This window comes from Phocoena phocoena, chromosome 1 (assembly GCF_963924675.1).
Source record: "Phocoena phocoena chromosome 1, mPhoPho1.1, whole genome shotgun sequence".
Lineage (NCBI taxonomy): Eukaryota > Metazoa > Chordata > Mammalia > Artiodactyla > Phocoenidae > Phocoena > Phocoena phocoena.
This window is the reverse complement of record NC_089219.1, coordinates 181,601,744-181,624,913: the sequence shown is the minus strand read 5'-3', so window position 1 is coordinate 181,624,913 and position 23,170 is coordinate 181,601,744. Positions and strand designations below refer to the sequence as shown.

The window sequence follows — 23,170 nt, the reverse complement described above, 5'->3', positions numbered from 1 at the left end:
CCTTAGGAAGTTCTCGGTCTAGCACAGAAGTGTAGAAAGAATCACAATACACTACATAAGGAGAAGTACTCATGAGGAGTCATGGGACAAGGGGAGGGAGATCTAAGTCACCTAAACGGCAGGACAGCCTCCTGGCAGGGGTGACCCTGAGCTGACCCTGCAGTGGATGTGACACACCAGGAACGGGGCCTTCCACTGAACTGCAAAGTGCCCGGAGCCAAGGACACAGATAAAAACAAGACAAAAAAGAGGTTGGAAGAGGTAGAAAAGAATTCAATACTATTAAAAATAACAGTGACAGCTAATAGTTGAATACTTTGTGCCAGGTGCTATCAGAGTCTTGTAATTTAGGTTACCTCATGCAGTCATCACTTAAGTTGTTTATTATGGCTGTGATTAGAAATATCCTGAACTGCAGAAAATTTAGGCTGGTTATGTTTTCTTAAAAGTGTAATAATTTGACTTCATTTCTAAAGCTTGGATTTTTCAAAGATAGCTTTTGGAGATTTTGAACCCTGACATTCAGGAATCAAGGTAAAACTTCATTTCTTCTCTCATCTTGAGGAGGTCGTGAGAATTTTCATTTGATGATGGTGATAATTCACATATATGCTGAGATATATATGCCATGTTATCTTTTACACATTGACTTGGGGATAGAATTGGACTAATTGACTCTGATTCTAGATCCTAATTTAGTCTGTAATTATCATTTATGAAAGAATCTGGACTTAAAATTGTGCAGAAAATCTCATGCACACGTTTTGATTCCAAATGCATAGGCTTTGAATAATCTTTACAAACATATCTGGTGAAAGACATTCCACTAATTCTGGTTCATTATTAGCTACACAGCTATTATTCACAAAAAAATCTGGACTTAGAAAATTTCTAAGTTGTGATGTTCAAAGTTGAAAAACAGTTTGGGGGTAAGAATAAGTTTACTATTCTCTTCACTTTGGCCATTAACATTATCTATGGGGTCAAAGGAAGTTTCAGTTATGACTTTCTCATTAAAATTATATCTTTCAAAATGTTGGGGATGGTTGTATATATGTAATTTATTTAGTAGATTTGAATTATAAACATTACTTAGGTGTATGTTTTGTGGCTGCAAAGGCTTTTGATTTTTAGTTTGTCTATTTTCTTTCTTAAGGCATAAGAAAGAAAGGCCTTCTTTCTTAAGGCCTTTCTTAAGGCATAACAAAATGAAGTGCTAGTCTTTTTATCCTTAATTGAAAGGTTAATCGGCTAACCCAGGAAGAGAGCACATGAGCAAAAACGATGCTCAAAGTGTTCACTCCATCTTTCTTTTCTCTGCCTTCTCCGCTTCCATCCAACTTCCCATGAGGAAGCCCTTCCATCATTTGTAACAATCTATAGACTAAGGCACGGAGAGCGAGTCAGTTCTGAGAGACACAAAGGGATTTATGACTGATACCTGCTTTTCAGACTGCAGTGATAGTCTAGCTATAAAACTTCAGCTTTTATGGAGACAAATACCCTCAGAGGTGTAAAAACAGAAATAAAACATAAAGCATTTTACTTTTTCCCTTTTGTAGATCTTTATTTGGTCTCCCCCACCCCCCAACTCCACCCTTTAAAAAAATTTCTTCGGTAACTCAAACAAATGAAGGAACAGGTCTGTTATACTACTTTCTTTTAAATATGCCTCTATTACCTTCAGTAATGGCATTCTTGGATATGCATCATTGTTAATTTTTTGAACAGAAGCATTGCCATGTGTCTGAGATAAGAATCTTACTATTTTATCTAGATTCTGAAAGATAGCAGAAAGTCAGAATTACAATAAAAAAAGTGGGCTGCATCTCCCTCCTTTGGGAGAAGATTTAAAAAATGTTGTCAATCAATAAACAAGATGATCTCTCATAATTCCATCTAGTCCTAAGATTCTGTGGTCTTTGTTTACAAACTTTTTATTAGTGACAAATCAGAAAATGGTAGTTGCAGCCAGTGACAACTGAAGCGGCCTTGTTATTAAATGGATCTGGCCCGCCCCCTTGTGGCCATAAGTGCAATGACCATGACTGACTGAGAAGCCTGGCTGTGAAGGAGGAGGGAAGAGTCAGGTTTGGGGCTGCCCTGCCAGTCAGTTCATCCAACTCTCCCAGTCACATCAAATTAGAATCAAACTCATTGCACAATAGACGGGTGGCTTATTTTCTTGAAGAAGTGCGAGCTGCCTCATGTTGGCCTCTACTCGTTTGCAGAGGAAAAGCTCCTATTTCCAGAACTGGCACCAATGAGTCTGTTAAACCATCCAGTTGAGTTGTTCATAACCCTGGATACAGAGATCATTTGAGGGGTTTGTAAAAAGTAAATACGTCCCGACGCTCCTCTATGTCCTCCCCAGGAGTGATGCTGAAGCAGGGTCCTGGTACCGGTGGTTTTTTTAAAGCTCACCACTGAGGTAACGTGCAGTCAGGATGGAAACACCACGTAGCTTAATCCCATTCAATAGGATGGCTGGTGATTTTAACTGAATGTCATTATGAAGACCTAGACCCAAATGACAAACCCCCTACATTACAGCAGTCCTATGCAGATTCTAACACACCAGTATTATTGAAGTTTTAAAAAGAATGACTAGGAGATTAAAAGAAACCCAAAAGATCATTTAAAAAAGTTTTCCTTGGATTGGCCCCAGTAAATCTGCTCTACAAAAATATCCCAAATGACAGTCTTCTGGTCCTCACTCCTTATTAGGCCTAGATACATTGTACTGTAGACCTATTTTTATACTAATTGTGAATTTCTGTCACTATTTGGCAAGTATAACACTTTACCTAGTGGTTCTTGAGATGCCATCTGCGTACATTGAGTTTTCTGTATTTACCCCCAGAAATTCACATTAGTAAGTGTGGAGTGGTGAGTACAAATCTCCCTCATTTAACAAGCAATCCAGACAGATCTGATGCAAGTGGTTGAGGCATCTCAGAGAAATGCTGCTTAGTCATACCATGACATGCTAATTCACTGAAGGTGTGCGGTGTGTTTTAGTTAAGGGATGTTCTAATATTTATTTTCTACTACAGTGCTTTTCAAAATGTGGTCCCTGGACCAGTAGCAGAGGCATCACCTGGGAACTTCTTAGAAATGCAAGTTCTAGTCCTATTCTACACATATGGAATCAGAAACTCTGAAGGTGGGGACCCAAAAGTATTTTAACCAGCCCTCCAGGTGATTCTGATGCATTCTTAAATGTGAGAACCACCGGTCTCCTCAAAACATCCCAACCTCCTTGACAGCTGTTTGATGTAGCTTCTTCTTGTTCTTAGAATTTTTCCCTCAACCTCCTAACATGTCTTTAGGAAGGAACCATGTCTCACGTCTATAAATCAATATAAGGGAAAGCGCATGGGATTTAAAATTATAAGACCTGGATGGGAATCCCAGCTCTGTCAATTGCTATGAATAAAACCATGCATAAATATTTCCACCCTCTGAGCATATTTCCTCATTAAAAATCAGGAAGAGAACATTTATTCAGGACACAGAGTCCAGACTTTTGCTTGAAGCTTTCTCTCATTTGAGCACCATGCACAGCTGCAGTTGGCATTACTTCCAACCAATGGATAAGAAAATAGACACGGAAGACACAGAAGAGTGAACTGAGCTGCCTACCCTGATCCACTGGACACAAACCCTTTGACAGTGTTGCCTTATCTACAAATGTGGATAAGGACTCCATGAGTTTGATGTAAGGATTAAATAAGGCAACAAAGTTTAAAAGAATTTGTAAATGGTGAACATTATGTTTGTATGTATTATCTTAGTGGCTTGGTGGGTTAAGTGGAATCAGCACACTCAGACCTGAAGCTGAGGGAAATCAACAACTAATAAAAGACAAGTTTTGTTTTAAAGCAGAAACCATAACACATCATAAACAATTGGTTTTTAAAAAGAACAGTGAGCTTTTACACTATAAAAGAGTAAATTCTAAAACAAAAGAACAAAACCAAAAAAAAAAAACACAGCCAAACTTTAGTTCCACATAACAAAAAAGATTAAGTAAAAAAGTATTATGTAGATAGAAAAAATATATACCTTTCCATGTAAAGCAAGCATTTATAAACTAAAGGGGAAGGGCAGGTTCTTAATTGTAGCTGAACCACTGCTTAGATACAAGCCCATGGACCTCAGATTAGAGCCTCTTCTCACTGCCTTAGGAAGCTGTTATTTATACAAGGAGTGAGACTCCCTCAGCTTTTTTTTTTCTTTTCACACTTTCAGAGGTTTTAATCAATGGAAAGACCAGAGCAGTCAAAATAAGGATGTAAATTCTTTGGATTTTGGTGACAGGAATGGGAGCATTGCTCTGGTCAATGCAATGCAGAAAAGCTACCCAGGAAGTTCTGAAACAAAAGTCACAAAATTTGAATCGCCATTAAAATCACACTGCAGGGCTTCCCTGGTGGCTCAGTGGTTAAGAATCCGCCTGCCAGTGCATGGCACACCGGTTCAAGCCCTGGTCCAGGAAAATCCCACATGCCACGGAGCAACTAAGCCCGTGCGCCACAACTACTGAGCCTGTGCTCTAGAGCCTGCGAGCCACAACTACTGAGCCCAAGTGCCACAACTACTGAAGCCCGCAGGCCTAGAGCCCGTGCTCTGCCACAATAGAAGCCACTGCAATGAGAAGCCCGCGCACCACAACGAAGAGTAGGCCCCGCTCGCCGCAACTAGAGGAAGCCCGCACGCAGCAACGAAGACCCCAATGCAGCCAAAAATAAAATGTACACTGCAGCATAAAGAACTCTTTAAAATAATTTTGATAGATACAATTAATGGATGTATTATTTATTTAACTATTGCATTATTACAGATTACTATTATCACAAAAGCACTGCAATGAAAATTATTCTGTTGATACATATATCTTTATTTCCCCATCTCTTTAGAAAAACAAAAACAAAAAACTACACTACAGCAAAGGAAACAAAAGAGTAAAACACTTAAGTGTTCATACTTCTTGAAAACAACCCTGAAGAGGTGTTTTTGGCTTTGTTGCTATAGACATTCAGCTAAAAAGGAGCTCACTCTTTCTCTATGATAAGTATTAGAGTTACCCTCACTCTGTGGAATCAGTTTCCCTATGGAAACTAAAGTGGATATTTAAGATGACTGATGGAAAGCAATTAAAAACCCTGCTCTAACCAAAGTACTCCTGGCAGTTTTAAATACAGACAGATGGATGGATGGATAGATGTATGGATAGAGAGACAGATGAAAGAATATTAATTTTAAAAGTGCCATCCATTACTCTAGAACCGCAAGTCTTCTCGAGGGCCGAAGCCTATGAAAAACACTTCTCTGTAACAGAAAGCTAGGAAAGTGCTCCTAAGGATGCTCCGCGCAGGCGCGTGGACGCGCTGTCACCGCCGAGTCCCCGCCGACCCGGCTCCTCTGCCCCGGGGACCAGGGCTCACCCAGCGTTAGAGGGAAGGACCTGGCTTTATCTCCAGGCCTCAGGTCCGCTGCCGCTCGTTCCGAGGCCCCTCCAAGAGCGCGGCGGGGTGACCGCGGAGGGCCCACTCCCCTCCTACCTGCAGCACGAAGGCGCTCGGCCAGACGGTGAAGCCGCCCTCGGCGGCCGGGCCACGGGACAGCCTCACGGCGGTCGCCTCCTCGTTGGGGTTGCCCAGGGGCAGCGTCCGCGAGACTCCCAGGCGCACGTCCCCGAAGCAGAGGAAGGGCGACCTGCAGAAGTGGCTAAGGGACAGGACCGGCGGGGAGGCCGCCTCCTCTTCGGCCCGGGGGCCCCGCGGTCCCGCCCACGGCCTCGGTTCCGGGGGCTCCGCTCCCAGCGGTCGCGCCCCCGACGCCTGGTCGCAATGGCGGCCTCTAGGCCCAACAGGCTGCTCCGAGCCGCCCCTGCAGGAAAGCCCACCGTGTCCTCTCGGGAAGCTGGGGCAATTGGAGTGAATTCGCCCCCTTTCTTGTGCGATCGCCGGGACCCAGTAAATAAGCCGGACACACAAACTCGCAAACTGAAACCGGGAGCAAACAGCGCAGGTTGTTTGCTCTGTTTAAACTTCCCGCCGCCACCAATAGGGGTGCCCGGACCCGCCCACCTCCCCGCGGGGCCAATCACCTTTCCCGGAAGCAGCCCCGGCCAATGAGAAGAGGGCGCCTTATTTAAACGTGTCGGCTGCGGCGCGTCGCTCTGCGCGCGGAGACGTCAGTGGCGTCGGGGTGTCGGTGGGCCCCGAGGCCCGGGGCTCAGACTCGGAATTCGCCGTTCGGTTTTGTGAACAGGTTGCTTGAAAGAAAGAGGGTCACAGCACTTCCACCGTAAATGCAGCAGTCATTGCCTTGCTGGGACAGTCATTTCCCTCCCCCAGTATACCCGCCCAGGGTCACAACCCTAAGCTCCCCGCATAGGCTTCCTGGGCCCAAATGGGAGAAAATGAGGAAAATTAAATGTATAGTTGTAAGGCCAACTGGCCCGAGGCAGGGGAACACAATCAGATTCACAGGTTGCATCAGAACGAAATTCTCCGGACCACCCAGTTCCAGAAACTGCCCTGGCGACATTCCGGACCACCCAGTTCCAGGAACTGACCTGGGGACTTTGAAACCAGCCCAGCTTTCCCGCCTTTCGAGGGGCGGGACTAACGGTCCCCCAGGATACCCGAAAAGACCACCAAATAAGGAATACCCTGCGCCCTCCCAGATTCACCACACCCCTTTCCCTTCTTCCCCTATAAAGTCTTGCCCAACCCTCGCCCAGGTGCGACTTCTCTGGCCCCTTTCTCTCGGACCAGTGAACCTCGCCCGGGAGCGCTCCCTAATAAAGCTTACTTGAAGCTTTCCTCTGTTTCGTGGTGCCGTTTGTTAAGATCCGACCTTACAATAGTTAGTGTGAACGTGCTGATGTCAGTGCCTGACCCCAGCAGGGGCTCAGTGATACTGGGAGCAAAACTAGGTAAACAAACAAAACCTGAGATTCCCAGAAATTCATAAGCGATGGTCTTGACTGGCATTGCCCTTGACAAATAACTTCTCGGTTTTCATTTTAATTGTAGACATCTGATAATAATGGTTATCGCTTACATGTTACTCTTTGCCAGGCATTGTTTTAAGCCCTGCACATATTTATCTCAACCTTCACTTCAACCCTGTGAGGGAGGTGCCATGATTTGTGCTTCACAGATGAGCGAGGCCGGCGTCCAGCCAGCCAGGAAGTGGCAAATCCAGGAGACGGCCACTGGCAGCTCGGCTGGTCTTGCTCTCACCCCTGCACCTACTACCTCTAAAGACAGGAGGAGACTTTAAAAAATAACGTGTGAATGTGTGTACGCGTGCACAAAATATATCAGGAGGAGACTTTAAAAAATAAATTGTAGATGTGTGTACGCGTGCATGAAATATATCAAAAGAAATCTCCCTGGGTGGAAAACCAAAATGAGGAAGGTGGGATCTGAAATTATATTCACTGACACCCATTTTGACCTGATGTTGAACCCGGTTATTTTAACGATACTGAATCAAAAGTGTTCATGGAGATTTCTTAAAATCCTAATTTAGGATTGATGCACAATGAGACCACTACTCCATAACTTTTTAGCAAAATGTTAATGTGAACGACAATAACCTTCATATACACTTAATTTATATTAATTAATTTATATTTATAAATTTATAATTATATTTTTATAATATACAATATATATTATATTTATAAATAAATATTTATATTTATTATTTCATACTCAAATTAACATTACACATATAAGCCCTTAAGCTTAAGTCACTGAAATGTTTGTTTCAACCCTTTTTAACATGATAGTAACACATCTTGTTTATCTATGCTCTCCCCTCACAGCTTCTCTTCATAAAGCAAAGCTGTTGACGCACAATTTTAGAAAATCCAGAATGAAGTGTATGGATTATTTTTTATTTGCCCTCCACTTCCACCCTGCACCCTTTTCCAGCCTGCTCTTTGCTGTGGGATGCTGGCCTGTGTTCTGTATTTGCTACATCCACAGGTTTTTTACTCTGTAGCTTCTGTTTTACTCAAAAAGGGAGGTAAGGGTACTTCCCGCACTCCCACCCCCCTTGGGCTGGCTCCATCTCAACATTAAAGTCACAAGTAGCTGGAGAGGTGCCCTCTCCTCATGGGTCTCTGGGGATCTGGGTGTGGGGATACCATGGTGTTACTAGTCCCAGGATATGGCACTATTGCTTGTTTCCCTGCATCCCTGTCACATCTTTGCAAATGGTCCCTTTATTAAACTTCCTTGAATTCCACTAAATTGGAGAGGGCCAACTATTTCCTTAGTGTCCCTGGCTGATGCAATAGTGGCCTTAGGAAATTGCCTCTTAAGATCGAATTCTGAATTGAGTTGCTCCTATCTGAGGAGCACAGGGATAAACTCCTGCTAGCGAGAAACACCATGATAATCCACGGGATGCGGCAGCATCCTGAGTCCTCAAATCATCTACCTGTGGCGGCAGCATGAGACGAAGTGCATACGAAGGGCAATTTATTCAAACATCAGGTGGCCGGGGCACACAGTGGCTATGCCAACACTTTATAAATGATTATAAAGCTTAGAGTGTCACCTGGTTTCACCTGACCACCCTGGAGAGCATACATAGGGAGAAAGAAAATGAAACTCTGTGAACATCCAAGGGTACCGCTAAGAACATATCTTGAGAACAAGAATGTGTGGATGGAAGGCCTGAAGAAGCCCCTCACTTCCTGTGGTCTCAGGGAACACATGGCCGAGGACTAATCCCGAGGCTGCTGGTAAATGTGGCAGCACTGATGAAATGCTCGACCCTACCAGCCCTCCTAGCTAAGGGGAGGGAGGAGGACCCTGGGAAGGAGTATGGTATTTGGGCAAAATTTTAAAGGCTGAGAGCTTGTAATTCTCCCTATTCCCACAAACCTCCCTCACCAGCAGGGGCAGCCGCTCCACCGGTCCGTTATATTGATGACATTTGCTAATTAAATCTGATGAGCAAGAAACAGCTGTCAGGAGCTGGGAGGGTCTGAGACTTACCCCGCTGAAGCTTTACTGGAACACAGAGACACCCATTCCTTTACATGTTATCTACGGACGCTTTCACACTACAAAGGTGGAGTCGAATAGTTCCAGGAGAAATCATATTGCCTGCAAAGCCTGTACTACTTAGTATCTGGCCCTTTACAAAGAAGTTTGCTGACCTGGGATCTAATCCAAGGAACCAAACAACTGGATGTGACAAGCAACATTCCATTATCAAGTCAAAGTGGTGAACACCAGCCCAGGGCTGAGCAGGCCCCAAGTTCACAAGCTGCACAGACGACACGGGTCCTGTTATGTCTCCTCCTTCTACGCTGTCTCTCTCAGTCTGTACCTCGGGGAAATCGGGGATCTCCTTGACCATTTCATAAAGGAAGACAAAGCCTGGTTTATGGACGGATATGTATGGTAGGCCAGATGTGAGCAGAGCTGCGCTATAGCCTCCCCTCAGGGTAGATGAGAACACTCAGGGAGCAGAATTTTGGATGGTACATCTAGTCCACTTCAAAGGGGAGAAGACACGTCTCTGCTCTCTGCTGACTCAAGGGCACAGTCAACAGGTTGGGCAGCGGGTCAAGGGTTTGCAAAAAGCAAAATGAAAACTTGGTGACAAGTTAAGTCGGGGGAGGAGAGGTTTGTAAAAGGACATCTCAAGATAGGGACAGGGGGACTTCCCTGGTGGCGCAATGGTTAGGAATCTGCCTGCCAATGCAGGGGACATGGGTTTGAGCTCTAGTCGGGGAAGATCCCACATGCTGCGGAGCAACTAAGTCCATGCGCCACAACTGCTGAGCCTGTGCTCTGGAGCCCATGAGCCACAACTACTGAGCCCATGTGCCACAACTACTGAAGCCTGCACGCCTAGAGCCCGTGCTACGCAACAAGAGAAGCCACCGCAGTAAGGAGCCCGCGCACCACAACAAAGACCCAACGCAGCCAAAAATAAATTAATTAATTTAAAAGAAAAATAGGGACAGGAAGTTAAGAAATTTGTGTCCCTAGTAAATGCCATCGGAGAATATCCAAGGCAAAGGAAGAGCTCAAAAATCAGGCAAACAAGACAACCTGTCCTGCTTAGGTGTCAGAACCTCTTTCCTCAGAGACCCCATTCTTATTTGGGGAACCCATGTATACACTGGCCATGGCCGCAGATATGGGGGCTATGAAAGAGCTTAAACAGTCTCCCTCTTTCCAAGGCTGATCGGATGTCCCGCCATTGAGAGCCTGACCTGCGAACAGAGGCCAAGCAGAACCCACAATGTGACTCCACTCCCCAGGGACCAACCAGTTACCTGTGGCATGTGGGTTACATTAAACCCTTTTTACCACAGAAGAGGTGGTATTTTCCTCTCTGGAGTAGATGCATTTTCTGAGTATAGATTGCTGTACCTGCCCCCACTATCCATGCATGGATGTATAGAATGCTTTCTCTGAAACCAATGAATCTGTGGAGGTTTTCAAAGTGTGTCTAAAAATTCTTGGTCACTTCTCCCTTCAAGAGGGGAATCTTAATTTCTGTCCCTTGAGTGGTGTGGACTTAGGGACTCACAGTGGCAGACGTGAGGTGATATCACTTCCTAGATTAGGTTATAAAATATTGCAGCTTACATCCTGCCGGTGTTCTCACTCTCTCTCTTTCATTATTTTTTCTTGGGGGCAGCCAGCTCTGTATATATCACCAGGCAGCCGTGTAGAGAGAGGCTGTGTTGGGAGGAACTATGGCCAGAAGTGGGCTTGGAGGTGAAGCCTGCTCCAGGATGGCCTCTAGAGACTGCAGCTCCCATGAAGTTTGACTTCAACCTCTGGCCCTGAGCCAGAGCCACCTAGCTCAGACAGTCGATTCCTGACCCACAGGACCTGTGAGATAATGTCTGTTGTTTCAAGCCACTACATTTGGTCTAATGTGTTACACAGCAATAGAGAATTAGGTGTCCCACACAACACCGCCTCCAGTGGGAAGGCTTGGAATTCACTAGTCTTCTACCAGCTGACTGTGGAGGCTCAGTTATGGTGCCAGATGCAGATGACAGCTGGCCAGGTCGGGTGTGTCCTGTCACTCAGCTCGTGCCTTAGACCAGCAGTGGTCCCTCCCGTGGCCAGAGTGTACAGTTCTGGGAATGAGGGGTAGTGGCGAGAGTGTCCCCTCTCAGTGTTGCAGGGAACACCCCATTCACGGGATTCTCTACACTTCAGAGTCCTTGGGGAAAAACAGCACATGACTACTTCAAGCATAATAGTCCACTATTAATATTTAAACATATTAATTAGCCACTTAAAAACCATTAAATAATGATTTATACATTTAACATATAAAATATTTCAAAATGATATCTAGCTTATGAAAAATAAAGAAAATTTAATAACTGTGCCCCAAGACACTGGTTCTCTGTGTGTTCATGGTCTTTTTTTTTTTTAACATCTTTATTGGAGTATAATTGCTTTACAATGGTGTGTTGTTCATGGTCTTTTTATTCAATTTTTCAGGAGGCAGGCAGAACACTGCATTGTCATGCTGTGAAAATGTGTTCAATAAAACCTAGATATGCTTTATGAGGACCAAAGAACTTTATTTTAAATATCAAAACAACACAAAGAACTAGTTCAATATACAATACACTTCCTAGTCTTCACAGAGAACTGAATTTTTCTATAAAGACATTGGTACTCAGGATACACGAGACAGTCAAAATATCTGTAAAACTCACAAGATACTTTACACACAGTTGACAAAATAATGAATCTTGATATTTTAGATTTTTCTTTGCAATCGTTTTTTAAAAGAGTTCTCATGATTAAAAAGAAAACTTAGGATTGGAGACTGAAAACTAAGTTCATAGCATTTCCACTTTAGTGTACATCATAAATCCCGTAATCAGAACACTTCCTACACAACACGGAGCAGCCAAGTGCCCACCTCTGTGCTCATGTTTTGGCAGCTGCACTCATCGGTTGTAATACAGTTTTGTCCACAGGGATAAGAAAAGTCCGATTGTTACAAGGAATAAAAATTTTGTAATTACAAAGCAGGAATACCAAGCAACGAGGCGAAATAACAATGAGAAGTGTGCATGCTCTTCTTTCAAGAAATGTTTGCCCTTATTATGTTGATGAATGTTCCCTCTATAACCACTTTGTTGGGATTTTTAAAGCACAAATGGTTGCTTACAGACTAGAGAAATTCTTGATGAATTTTATTTGTATCTGGAGTTCTGAACTCTTAGGGCAATGGTAAGACAATCTTGCTTTTTTCCCCTTCCACTCCTGCAAACTCGATAGATGTAAAATAAGTTAGACTCCACAGCTTTTCTACTTCTTAATAACCTTAGCCAAATGCCATCTTACCTGGAGGCTAGAAGGTGAGACTGTTCTGATCCTCTAATCACACGGTTGGCTCCACTGGCGACCAGCCCCATCTTTAGGTGCTTTCCCAAAGTCACCCCGTTAACATGACAATATACACATTGATCACCCTCAGCACTTAGTAAATTCCCAGGGTTTTTGGAACTGTGAACCAGGAAACTTGGAGGAAGACTAAATATGGATGAGAAATATATTTTGGTCATCTTAGCGTCAAAATACATATGCATTTTTTATAAATCACAATTTCACAGGAGGAAACTCTTCCCAACTCATTTTATGAGACCAACACTAAGTTCAGATAATGACACCACGAGAAAAGAAAATTGCAGACCAATATTGCTGATGAATATAGATGCAAAATTTTTCAATAAAAGATTAGCAAACTGAATTCAACAATACATCAAAAGGATCATACACCATGATCAAGTAGGATTTATTCCAGGGATGCAGAAATGTTTCAACATTCACAAATCATTGTGATACACCACATTAACAAAATGAAGGGGCTGCGCTGGGCCGGGCTGAGAGCACCTTGGGAGGGTTGGGGGTCGCAGGACTGGGAGTGGGGGCGATGCTTGGGCTGAAGGGGGCGAAGTCTGGTTGGCAGGGCTCAGGGCCCACCTCGCGGGGCAGGCGAGGCTGGTGAGGGCGCATGGAGCCTATCAGGGGATGCAGCAAAGGCTTGAGGAGCGAAGCCTCGCGGATGGAGCTGCGGAGGGACGGCGCTGGGGCCGACTTCGGCGAACTCGTAGAGCGGGGTGGGTGAGGAGGGATTGAGAGGGCGGGCGCTCCGCCCATGGGGTCCTGACAAGGTCACAAGAAGAGAGGGAAGGAAAGTTGAAGGGCTGAGAGGAGGGCGTAAAACCAAACCACCTTCCTGCAATCGGCTTCATCTTCTCCCCGGGCAGCTATTCCCTTCCACCTTTGGCGACCCTCTCTGGCCCTAGGAAGGAAGATTCTTCAATCACTATGTCAAGTGACACAGATGTTCCTCTTTCTTCATATGATGAAGATCAGGGATCTAAACTTATCCGAAAAGCTAGAGAGGCACCATTTGTCCCCACTGCAATGGCAGGTTTTGCAGCAATCGCTGCATATGGATTATATATAGAGATTGAAGAGCAGGGGCAATACTAAATGTCTCTTCACCTGATCCACGTGCGCGTGGCAGCCCAAGGCTTTGTTGTGGGAGCGACGGCTTTTGGTATGGGCTATTCCATGTATCAAGAATTCGGGGCAGAACCTAAACCTTAGAAGAGGAGATGCTGTCTTGGTCTTGGTGGCGCTTGCTTTAGTTAGACATCTCATATTGAGGTTATATGTTTATGTTGAAAATAAATTCTGTGGGTCGGACAATAACATGGTAATTTGAATACTGGCTCCCTTTCTTGCAGGCTTGATTTGCCTGGTGGCTCGTTCACTAGCTAGGTCATTCAGGGGAGTCAGATTAGCACAAAAACATGTCACTTTTAAATGCACTTGATAGTCGTACAATGTCCGCCTTCTTAAACTCTTCTGATAAAATTAGTTGTAAAGAGGACAACATGCTCCCAGTTGCTGCTGAATGTCATATGCTTTTGATGTAATGGAGGAGTCCTATCTACCCCACTTAATTTAACTCTTTCTGACTACCTTGTGGACTGAGTACTGTTTTTAAGGGCTGGCTGGCTCTTGAAGAACGCTTTCAGAACAGTGCACGGAATACAACATTATAAACCTCCCGGCAACTATGTGTGTGTTTTTAAACCAAACCTAAAGAGCTGGTAACAGCTGCTTTGAAGTAGTATCTGTTTCAGAATCATAGCTGTAAACAGGAGAATAACTTAACTGTAGACCCCCGTTTAGCTCTTTTGTAATTGCAGAATTATAGTTTGCTGCTGTTATATTAGAATAATTTTAAATGGCATTTTGAAATAGAAGGGTGTATTTTAAGTGCTAATGCAAAGGTAAATGAAACATACTTTTTAAATGTGTGCAATCTGTTTATTTTCTCTGAAAGAGTCATAAATGTTAAACTAAATAAATTGCCTATAGTGGAAGTGATTTATGAGCAAGCTGGTTTGGTCAGACATTATACAAACTTTGGTATACTACAGAATGCTTTGTTGTACTTGTGAAATTCTCTTGTCTAACCTGAATTTACATTCCATGGTGATGACATGGTAAATGTAGTGTTATTAAAGTAAGTGAACACACACACACACACACACACACACACACACAAAAGAAGGATAAAAATCATATGATCATTGCAATAGATGCAGAGAAAGCATTTAACAAAATTCAACATCCATTTATGTTAAGGCTGTCAATTAATTGGGTATAGACAGAACATACCTCAACATAACGGCTACATATGACAAGTACACAGCTAATATAATATTTAACAATGAAAAGCTGAAAGTTTTTCCTCTATCATCAGGAGGGACAATGATGTCCACTAAAAGTTCCAATGTGGTTGTGTGCCTGTCTGAAGGCTTTCCAACACCAGCAAGCAATTCCCAGACATCAACAAGGTGTCCAAGAAATCAATTTAATTCTGACACTACCCAGAGATAAAATCAGATTCCACAGGTAAAGGGCTCAGTCCCACAAGATCACTCTCTACTTCATACACCAGTTATAGGGCCAGGTTGTACCTGTGCTTCTGACTGACTGGCTATAAATCTGAAGTTCCCATCTTCCCCTTCTTGGGTTTGACTAATTACTAAAATGGCTTATGAGGCTCAGAAAAACCCTTTTACTCACTGGATTATCAGCTTATTCCAAAGGACATTAAAGGCTACAAATCAAGAGCCAGATGAAGAGATCAAAACCACAGTAAGATGTCACCTTACACCTGCCAGAATGGCTATCATTAAAAAGACAAAGTTCACAAGTGCTATCAAGGATATGGAGAAAAGGGAACCTTCATGCACTGTTGGTGGAATGCAAGTTGGTTCAGCCACTATGGTAAACAGTATGGAGGTTTATCAAAAAATTAAAAATAGAACTACCGTATGATCCAGCAATTCTACTTCTGAGTATTTATCTGAAGAAAATGAAAATATTAATTCAAAAAGATACATGGGGGCTTCTCTGGTGGTGCAGTGGTTAAGAATCTGCCTCCCAATGCAGGGAGCATGGGTTCGAGCCCTGGACCGGGAAGATCCCAAATGCCGCGGAGCAACTAAGCCCATGCGCCAGGACTACTGAGCCTGTGCTCTAGAGCCCACGAGCCACAACTACTGAGCCCGCATGCCACACTACTGAAGCCCACGTGCCTAGAGCCTGTGCTCTGCAACAAGAGAAGCCACTGCAATAAGAAGCTCACGCACCACAACAAAGACCCAATGCAGCCAAAACTAAATGAATAAATTTTTTAAAAAAAGAAAAAAGATACATGCAATGTTCATTGCTACATTATTTACAACAGTAAAGATATGGAAGCAACGTAAGTATTACAGATGGCGGAATGGATAAAGAGCATGTGGTATATGTATTCTATGGAATATTATCCAGCCTTAAAAAGAATGAAATTTTGCCATTTGTGAAAACATGGATGCACCTTGAGGGCATTATGCTCAGTGAAATAAGTCAGAGCAAGACAACATATGATCTTACTTACATGTGGAATCTAAAAACAAAACCAAAAGACAATTAAACCAACTCAAAACTGAGCTCATGGATACTGAGAATTGATTAGTGGTTGCCAGAGTCTGGAAGTGGAATGGGGGGTTGGGCAAAATGGGTAAAGAAAAAGTACAAACTTTCAGCTGTAAAAAAAATTATTCATTGAAATGTAACACACAGCAGGTAACTATAGTTAATAATACTGTATCGTATATATGAAAGTTGCTTAGATAGTAGATCTTAAATTTTCTTATCACAGGAAAAAAATTTGTAACAGTGTATAGTAATGGATATTTACACAAAACAGTAACAAGGTATTACCTAAAATATTTTAAATTATTTATATATTTATTTTCATCTTCAAGTGTTCGTTTTTGGTAGAAATTTAAAATGTTTCTAGTCAACTGATTTTTAGCTATGCTGTTTGAAATTAAAAACATAAAGATCACATTTCAGACTCTTGTGATTGAATATTTCTGAAACTCTCTATACCAGCAAACTCATGAAAATGTTATTAGGTCTGAAGGTCAGTACCAAAGAGGTCTTTACAATTCTTAGTATGTATTGTCCTGCTGTATATATATATCCTTATTTAAAATAAAATATTCAAAGGTGGTATATATACTTTAAAGGTTAATAAGTTTAGAATTCACATAAGTCTAAAGGAGTTAAACACCACCTCTTACCCCTATTATTTCTAAATTCAACTGTAGTTTTAAAAAATATTTTATTGTACTTCCTACCAATCTTTGTTCTATAAACCTTTATTCAGTATCAGAGCATAGTGTTTGTGTGTTTATACTTCATATTGGATTTTTTAAACCACTTTTTATGTCAACAGGATAGATATATACCCAATTAGATTCTAACTCCTCCTTATGACTTGTTTATTACATGTGCTAGATAGACATCTTGTAGAAGAACACGGATTTCATCATTTTTTGGTATATTTATCTATTGATCGATAAGCAAAGGTAAGTAATAACTAGATCTAATTACTAACATAGGTATGACACAGATTGCTTTTTACGTGTTTGTGAAGCGATATTATTTTGAAGATGGAGACGAGCATTTTTTTCCATTTCTTCTGAAACAATCTCAGAAGGCCTCAGAATTTACAGAGAAAGCTTCGAGAAAGTTAGGAGAATGATGGATGGAAGGAGGCACTGAAGTGATTGCATCTAATTTCTTGCCACAGATGTTTTGTGAACAGGACACATAGCATTTTGGTTTGCCAGGTTTTAATGAAGTACTTTTAAGAAGTGATTCATTGGTCTCCCAGATTATAATTACATCATCCACATAATACTTAACACAAATTCTTATTTACTTGGTAAAAGAAACTGAGAATTGGATTAATAATGAAAAATTCTGAATGCAGGTACATATTTCAATTTTACAACTGCGTTTTAACTACTGTTTCATCCACAAGTAGGATACATCAGTTTTCCTTTCTGACATGTTGCTCGAAATGTATAGTTAGGTGTCCTTGGATGATATCCATGTTTACACATAAATTCAATAATCTCATCTGTTTTAGAATAAAGTTTTTTATCAAGTCTCCATTTTAACTGGATGTTATGTTTTTTCATAATTTCTTCTGAAATTACACATGCATCTGAAGTTAAAAAAATCAACAAAAAGCATTAAGTAGCATACAAATATTTTCCATAGAATTTCAGACTTTCCAGTAGAATCTTTTACACTGGTCCAGGATTTCATTCTCAAAATATTTTCTAAACCAACTCATTGAAAATCCATTATGTAGATTCCATCGTTTTAAACAATTAATGATATAAAAATGAGGTACTATGTTTAATTTAATAATTAGGTGTTATAATAAAAGATTCATAATGCCACTATCACATTAAGAGCTTTTATTAAATAACCTTTCATTGCTATAGTTGCTTGAACAAGAATTTTTCAAACTTTATTTTCTCACATATTAATATTTGTTAGCCAAGCATTCAATAGAATTGTTAATCCATAAAAATTCTATTATAAACAGCAAAATATTATACCAAGTAAGCTGATTTTCCCAGGATCCATGAGAAGATTAAAATATTTACCTAAGCATTTTGGTGGTTCTGACCACTCTCCATTCTGACATACTATGCATCTGTTTCCCTGAAGTTCATAGTAGGACTGGCATTGGTACTCAACTGTCGATCCTGGAGGATATAATGTTGCCGGGAATGACGTAATGTCTCCATTGTCTATTGGTGGGGGAGGCCCACATTTTCCTTGAGAGTCTGAAAAATAATTTGATTGAGAGACCAAAGACAAACACAGGTTAAAGAAAGTAAATAAAAGTATAGAACAATCTGTAATATCAAGACTTGTGATTTCTGATGACAGAAATGATTCACTGAAAAAAGTTTAATCACTTAAACTGAGAGTCACATTTTAAGCCCTTCCTTTCACCCCACATGAAAGCACACATAAGACATTAACAAATATGTCTGCTTTGCAGTATTCTGGTATTTAAAGATGTTTTCCTTAATGAATATATGCTAGAGAGATGGATAGCTAAGATAAACAAAGAAAGTTTCTTGGTCTTATATATTAAGCATACTGCAGTGGCTATTGAATCTCTGGTAATTTTTTTTATTGATTTTCATTTTTATTACAAGAGAAACATCAGCTTTTTAAATAAAATTCAAAGAATTACAAATGTGTATAATGTGAAAGGGAATTTCTGGCTTCCTGTTCTGGACAAAATGAGACAGGAACATTTCTGCTTATTTATTTCTTCTGCTAAATATTCCCTCTGTTAACTAAAAATCCTGAATGTATTATAAAGACCAACGTAAGATGTTGTGAAGGGTGCAGAAAAGAAGTAGATCTTTTAGTGACCTTGGGATTCAAGGAGTTACACTGCAGTGAGTTGTCTGAGTTTTCACTTTGCCTTGTATGTATCCTGGACTGGGCACTGAGACCACAACCCAGAAATGATCTCATGCTCAGGCAAAATTAACACACAAAAAAATGTCCCAGGAAGACTTTGCTTCCTTTAGCCAAAGGTGCAGGAAATGATCAGCCTAGCAAGAGAAACATTTTTTCACAGTACAGGATTCACTCCAGAAAAACACCATTGAAGAAACCTGAGACCAACCCTCTCCCTACCTTGATCAACAGGGGCCAAGTGTTCAGTCTAGACTTTCACCCACACTGGGAGGGAACAAGACACCTGTCCTTGTGCTTGGACTGCACCCCTGGGGTTTCACAATCTCCTGGAACCTGGGTGCCGCATCTCCCATAAAGGGGATTTTGTGGATAGATGCTAAATTATTATTGTTGAAGGTGGGATACCAGGAGAGATGTCTTATCCTTTATCTTGTTGACATTGCTCTCTCCTTTGTGCTATTTTTATATTTTATAATTTTTTTCTCTTCTTTCTGTCTGCAGCTTCTAGTTTCTAATAATTTTATATATTCTCTCACTTTTAATTTCCTATTTAGGCAGATTTCTATGGCTTCTAGTGACTCAATCACATTACAATATTTTGGACAGCTATATCTTTGGTTTCCAAGTGCTCATTTTTAAAATCACCTTTATTCAGATATGAATTACATACAATAAGATCCACACATATTAGCATGTGGACCAATGATGTGACAATGTGTACACCTGTGTAACCACAAACCCAACCAAACTAGAGGCAGTTTTCATCTTCCTTTAAAAGTCTGTTGTTTCCTTTCTACTCCACCTCCCCCAACTCTCTTCCGCTAGGAAGCCCATGTTCTTTCTGTCACTATAATTTTGCCTTCCTACAACTTTGTATCATGGATTCATACAGCGTGCTTTCTCTTAAATCTGGCTGCTTTATTTCATCCAATGTCAGACCCATTCTTCTATGTGGTGTCTTGCATCACTAGGTCACTCCCTTCTATTGTGGAGCAGGGTAGCTTTCTGTGGATATAAAATATGTTTACCCATTTTATCCTCTGTTGAGTGACTTCTGGAGTGTTTCCAGGTTGTGGCAGCTATGATAGAGCTATTTAGGAACACTTGAACTCAAGTCTTTGAATGGACATATATTTACTATTTCCTGATATATACCTAAAAGTAAAATTGCTGGGCTATCTGATATGTGCTTGACTGAATCTACAAGAAACTACCATACTGGTTTTCAGGGTGATTGTGCCATCTTACATTCCCATTAACGATGTGTAAGAGTTCCAGTTGATTCTCATCCTCACCAACAAGCAGGATGATCAGATTTTTTGTTGTTTTAAATTGAGGTGTAGTTGGTTTCCAATACTGTGTTAGTTTCAGGTGTACAGCGTAGTGATTCAATATTTTTGCAGATTATACTCTTATAGGTTAAGACAATGACTATAATTCCCTGTGCTATACAGTATATCATTGTCACGTATCTGTTTTGTACATAGTAGTCTGTATCCCTTAATCCCACACCTCTAATTTGTTCCTCCTGACTTCCTTTTCCCCTTTGGTAACCACTAGTTTGTTTTCTATATCTGTAAGTATGTTTCTACTTTGCATATACATTCAGTTGTATTATTTTTTAGATTCCACATATAAAATGATATCATACAGTATTTGTCTTTCTCTGTCTAACGTATTTCACTAAGGATAATATTCTCTAGGTCCATCCATGTTGCTGCAAATGGCACTATTTCATTCTTTTTTATGGCTGAGTGGTATTCCATTGTATATATGCAATGGAAAGCACCTAAGCTGGTTGCCAAGGGAGCCACCTTGTGAAGAGAATGTTAGAAGATTCAGTCCCACACCCCTGACCTCCAGGGAGGGAAGAGGGGCTGCAGATTGCATCAACTGCCGATGGCCAATGGGTTAATCAATTTGCCCCTGTGATAAGCCTCCATAAAACACCAAAAGAATGGGATTTTAAGAGATTCCTAGCAGACGAACATGTGGACGTGCTGGGAGAGTGGCCACTAGGAGGGCATGGAAACTCTGCACCTTTCCATGTATCTTGCCCTGTGCATCTCTTCCATCTGCGTGTTGCTGAGTTATATTCCTTAAACTGGGAATCTGGTAAATCAAATGTTTCTTTAAGTTCTATGAGCCACTCTAGCAAATTAATTGAACCTGAAGAGGAAGTCCCAGGAACCTCTAATGTATAGCCAGTAAACAGAAGCACAGATGACAAGCTGGACTTGTGATTGAATTCTGAAGGGGGCGGGGTGGGAGAGCAGTCTTGGAGGTCTGAGCTCTTACCTATGGGATCTGACAATATTTCCAGTTAGACAGTTTCAGAGAATTACTTAGAGGTATGGAAAACACACATACATCATAATAGGAAAGATCATCAAACAATGTGGATGGCATATTTCAGCAGAATTATAAATAGACTTATCTTAAGTTGAAGTAAAGTAAAAGCCATATGTGGTAACTGAAATTTTCAATTTTATAAATTTGGTTTTGCACACCTAAAAAAGGCTAGTTTTCTTCTCTCCCTTTGTCTCCTTCCTTTGAATCATTCACTAACTTGCCAAAAGACCTTGTCAGAATTAAACTGTGCTACGTTTTAAAGCATCATGAGAAAACCATATTTTGACTTGCTTCTTTTGATGCATTGTTATATTATGTGAAATTATTAGGAATTATATTTTAAATGCTGTATATTTGAGAAGCAGCACAATATGTATTATCAAGTTTGTTGATTCTGATTAAAAAATACACTGAAGGGGGCTTCCCTGGTGGCGCAGTCGTTGAGAGTCCGCCTGCCGATGCAGGGGACACGGGTTCGAGCCCCAGTCCGGGAAGATCCCACGTGCCGCGGTGTGGCTGGGCCCGTGAGCCATGGCCGATGAGCCTGCGCGTCCGGAGCCTGTGCTCCGCAACGGGAGAGGCCACAGCAGTGAGAGGCCCGCGTACCGCAAAAAAACAAACAAACAAACAAAAAACACTGAAGAAACTATATAATGTGAGAATTATAGTTTTTCACTGTGTACTTGGCTATTGTTTTCTATTAGTACCTACATTAATTTATGTAACTAGACAAGATGATTTTCTAGTGATGATCCAGATATTTGCATGTCTACCTAGACACAGTTGGAACCCTGTTACTGAAAAGGTGATAATAGTAGAAACAGCAATAGTGAATATACTAAATACTGTTATCTCTCCATAAAACATAAAAGAAAACAAGATCCCAGAGGACAGTGTTTTGCTTACAGCCACGACTGCATTTAGGAGAGGAGGACCAGCCACCTTCTGCACATGTAACGTTGCTCCGATTATTTGGGAGGCTGTAGCCAGTGTCACACACAAATTTGTACAGTGTCACCTTCCTGGTGTGTTTGTCCTGAAGATGCAGAATGACCATTTTCCACCCAAGGGAAAAAGCACCGTCCTAAAAGCCAAAAGATGACAGATACAAATCTTGCAATGAAAGAGCATTACATTTTGCAAACTTCAGAAGAGAAATCAAGTAAAAAATTTTTGTTTCTTAAAAATTAGGCCATGCAAAAAAAAAAAAAAAATTAGGCCATGCATGTAAAAAATTAAAATGCCATGCCAGTAATTAAGACGAATATAGAAAAAATTTACATCTGTAAAGCTACTTTCTACAAACAGCTTCTCACAACGAGCAATGACATAGATCATCTTTGCTGGCCCCTCTGGTTCCCGCTGCTATAACTGTCCAGGCTCTGTGATGCCTTCAGGCAGAGCCTCTCCGCTCACTGAACACACTGGATAATTCATCCGGACAATGAGGAGGGTGTTTACTCACTGAGATACTTTGGTTTTGGTGACCATCCTTCACGTGTACAGATTATTCGATTCCAGAGTAATTGTGAAGGTGACACAAAGCTGTGATCACAAGTGTAGTAGAAATATTTCCCTATGTCAACTGGGAAGATTTGTTTATAACTGTTTTCATCATATATGGTTCCATGTTTTATCTCTGGAAAATCACATGTTCTTCCTTAAGCAAAGAAATAGTATCCTACATTAATGAATAGTTCTACTTATGTTAATAATCCCATTGTTGAATTTATTATTCTATTTAGCTTCATTATTCCACTTGCATTAGTGACCAAGATCTGGGACAATGTATAACTAAGAGTACATAGGTACTTGAGGAGTTCAGGATGTTTAAGTTCTTTGGAAGCATTTTCAAGATTAAAATCACACAGAAAAATGTAAACGCTGAGGAAGAGAACAAAAGT

The 23,170-nt window shown here is 41.3% G+C and overlaps 1 protein-coding gene and 2 pseudogenes across 2 annotated transcripts in view; 1 reads left to right on the top strand and 2 right to left on the bottom strand.

Moving 5' to 3' along the window:
* Positions 1-470: 470 nt before the first annotated feature.
* Positions 471-2,829, bottom strand: LOC136118687 (abnormal spindle-like microcephaly-associated protein homolog; annotated as a pseudogene).
* Positions 2,830-13,364: 10,535 nt separating this feature from the next.
* On the top strand, positions 13,365-13,649 carry LOC136125447 (HIG1 domain family member 1A, mitochondrial pseudogene; annotated as a pseudogene).
* A 3,779-nt stretch (positions 13,650-17,428) lies between these two features.
* The window catches only part of LOC136125419 (complement factor H-like), a 120,001-nt gene continuing 114,259 nt past the window's right edge, over positions 17,429-23,170 (bottom strand). The window contains exons 21-22 of one of the 2 annotated variants that reach the window (XM_065880171.1): positions 18,077-18,259; positions 17,429-17,625 (exon numbers count right to left, since the gene is read on the bottom strand). In XM_065880171.1, coding sequence (XP_065736243.1) covers positions 17,429-17,625; positions 18,077-18,259 — 380 coding nt within the window. The remainder of the gene's footprint in view (positions 17,626-18,076; positions 18,260-23,170) is intronic. The other variant, XM_065880175.1, reaches the window with a different exon arrangement.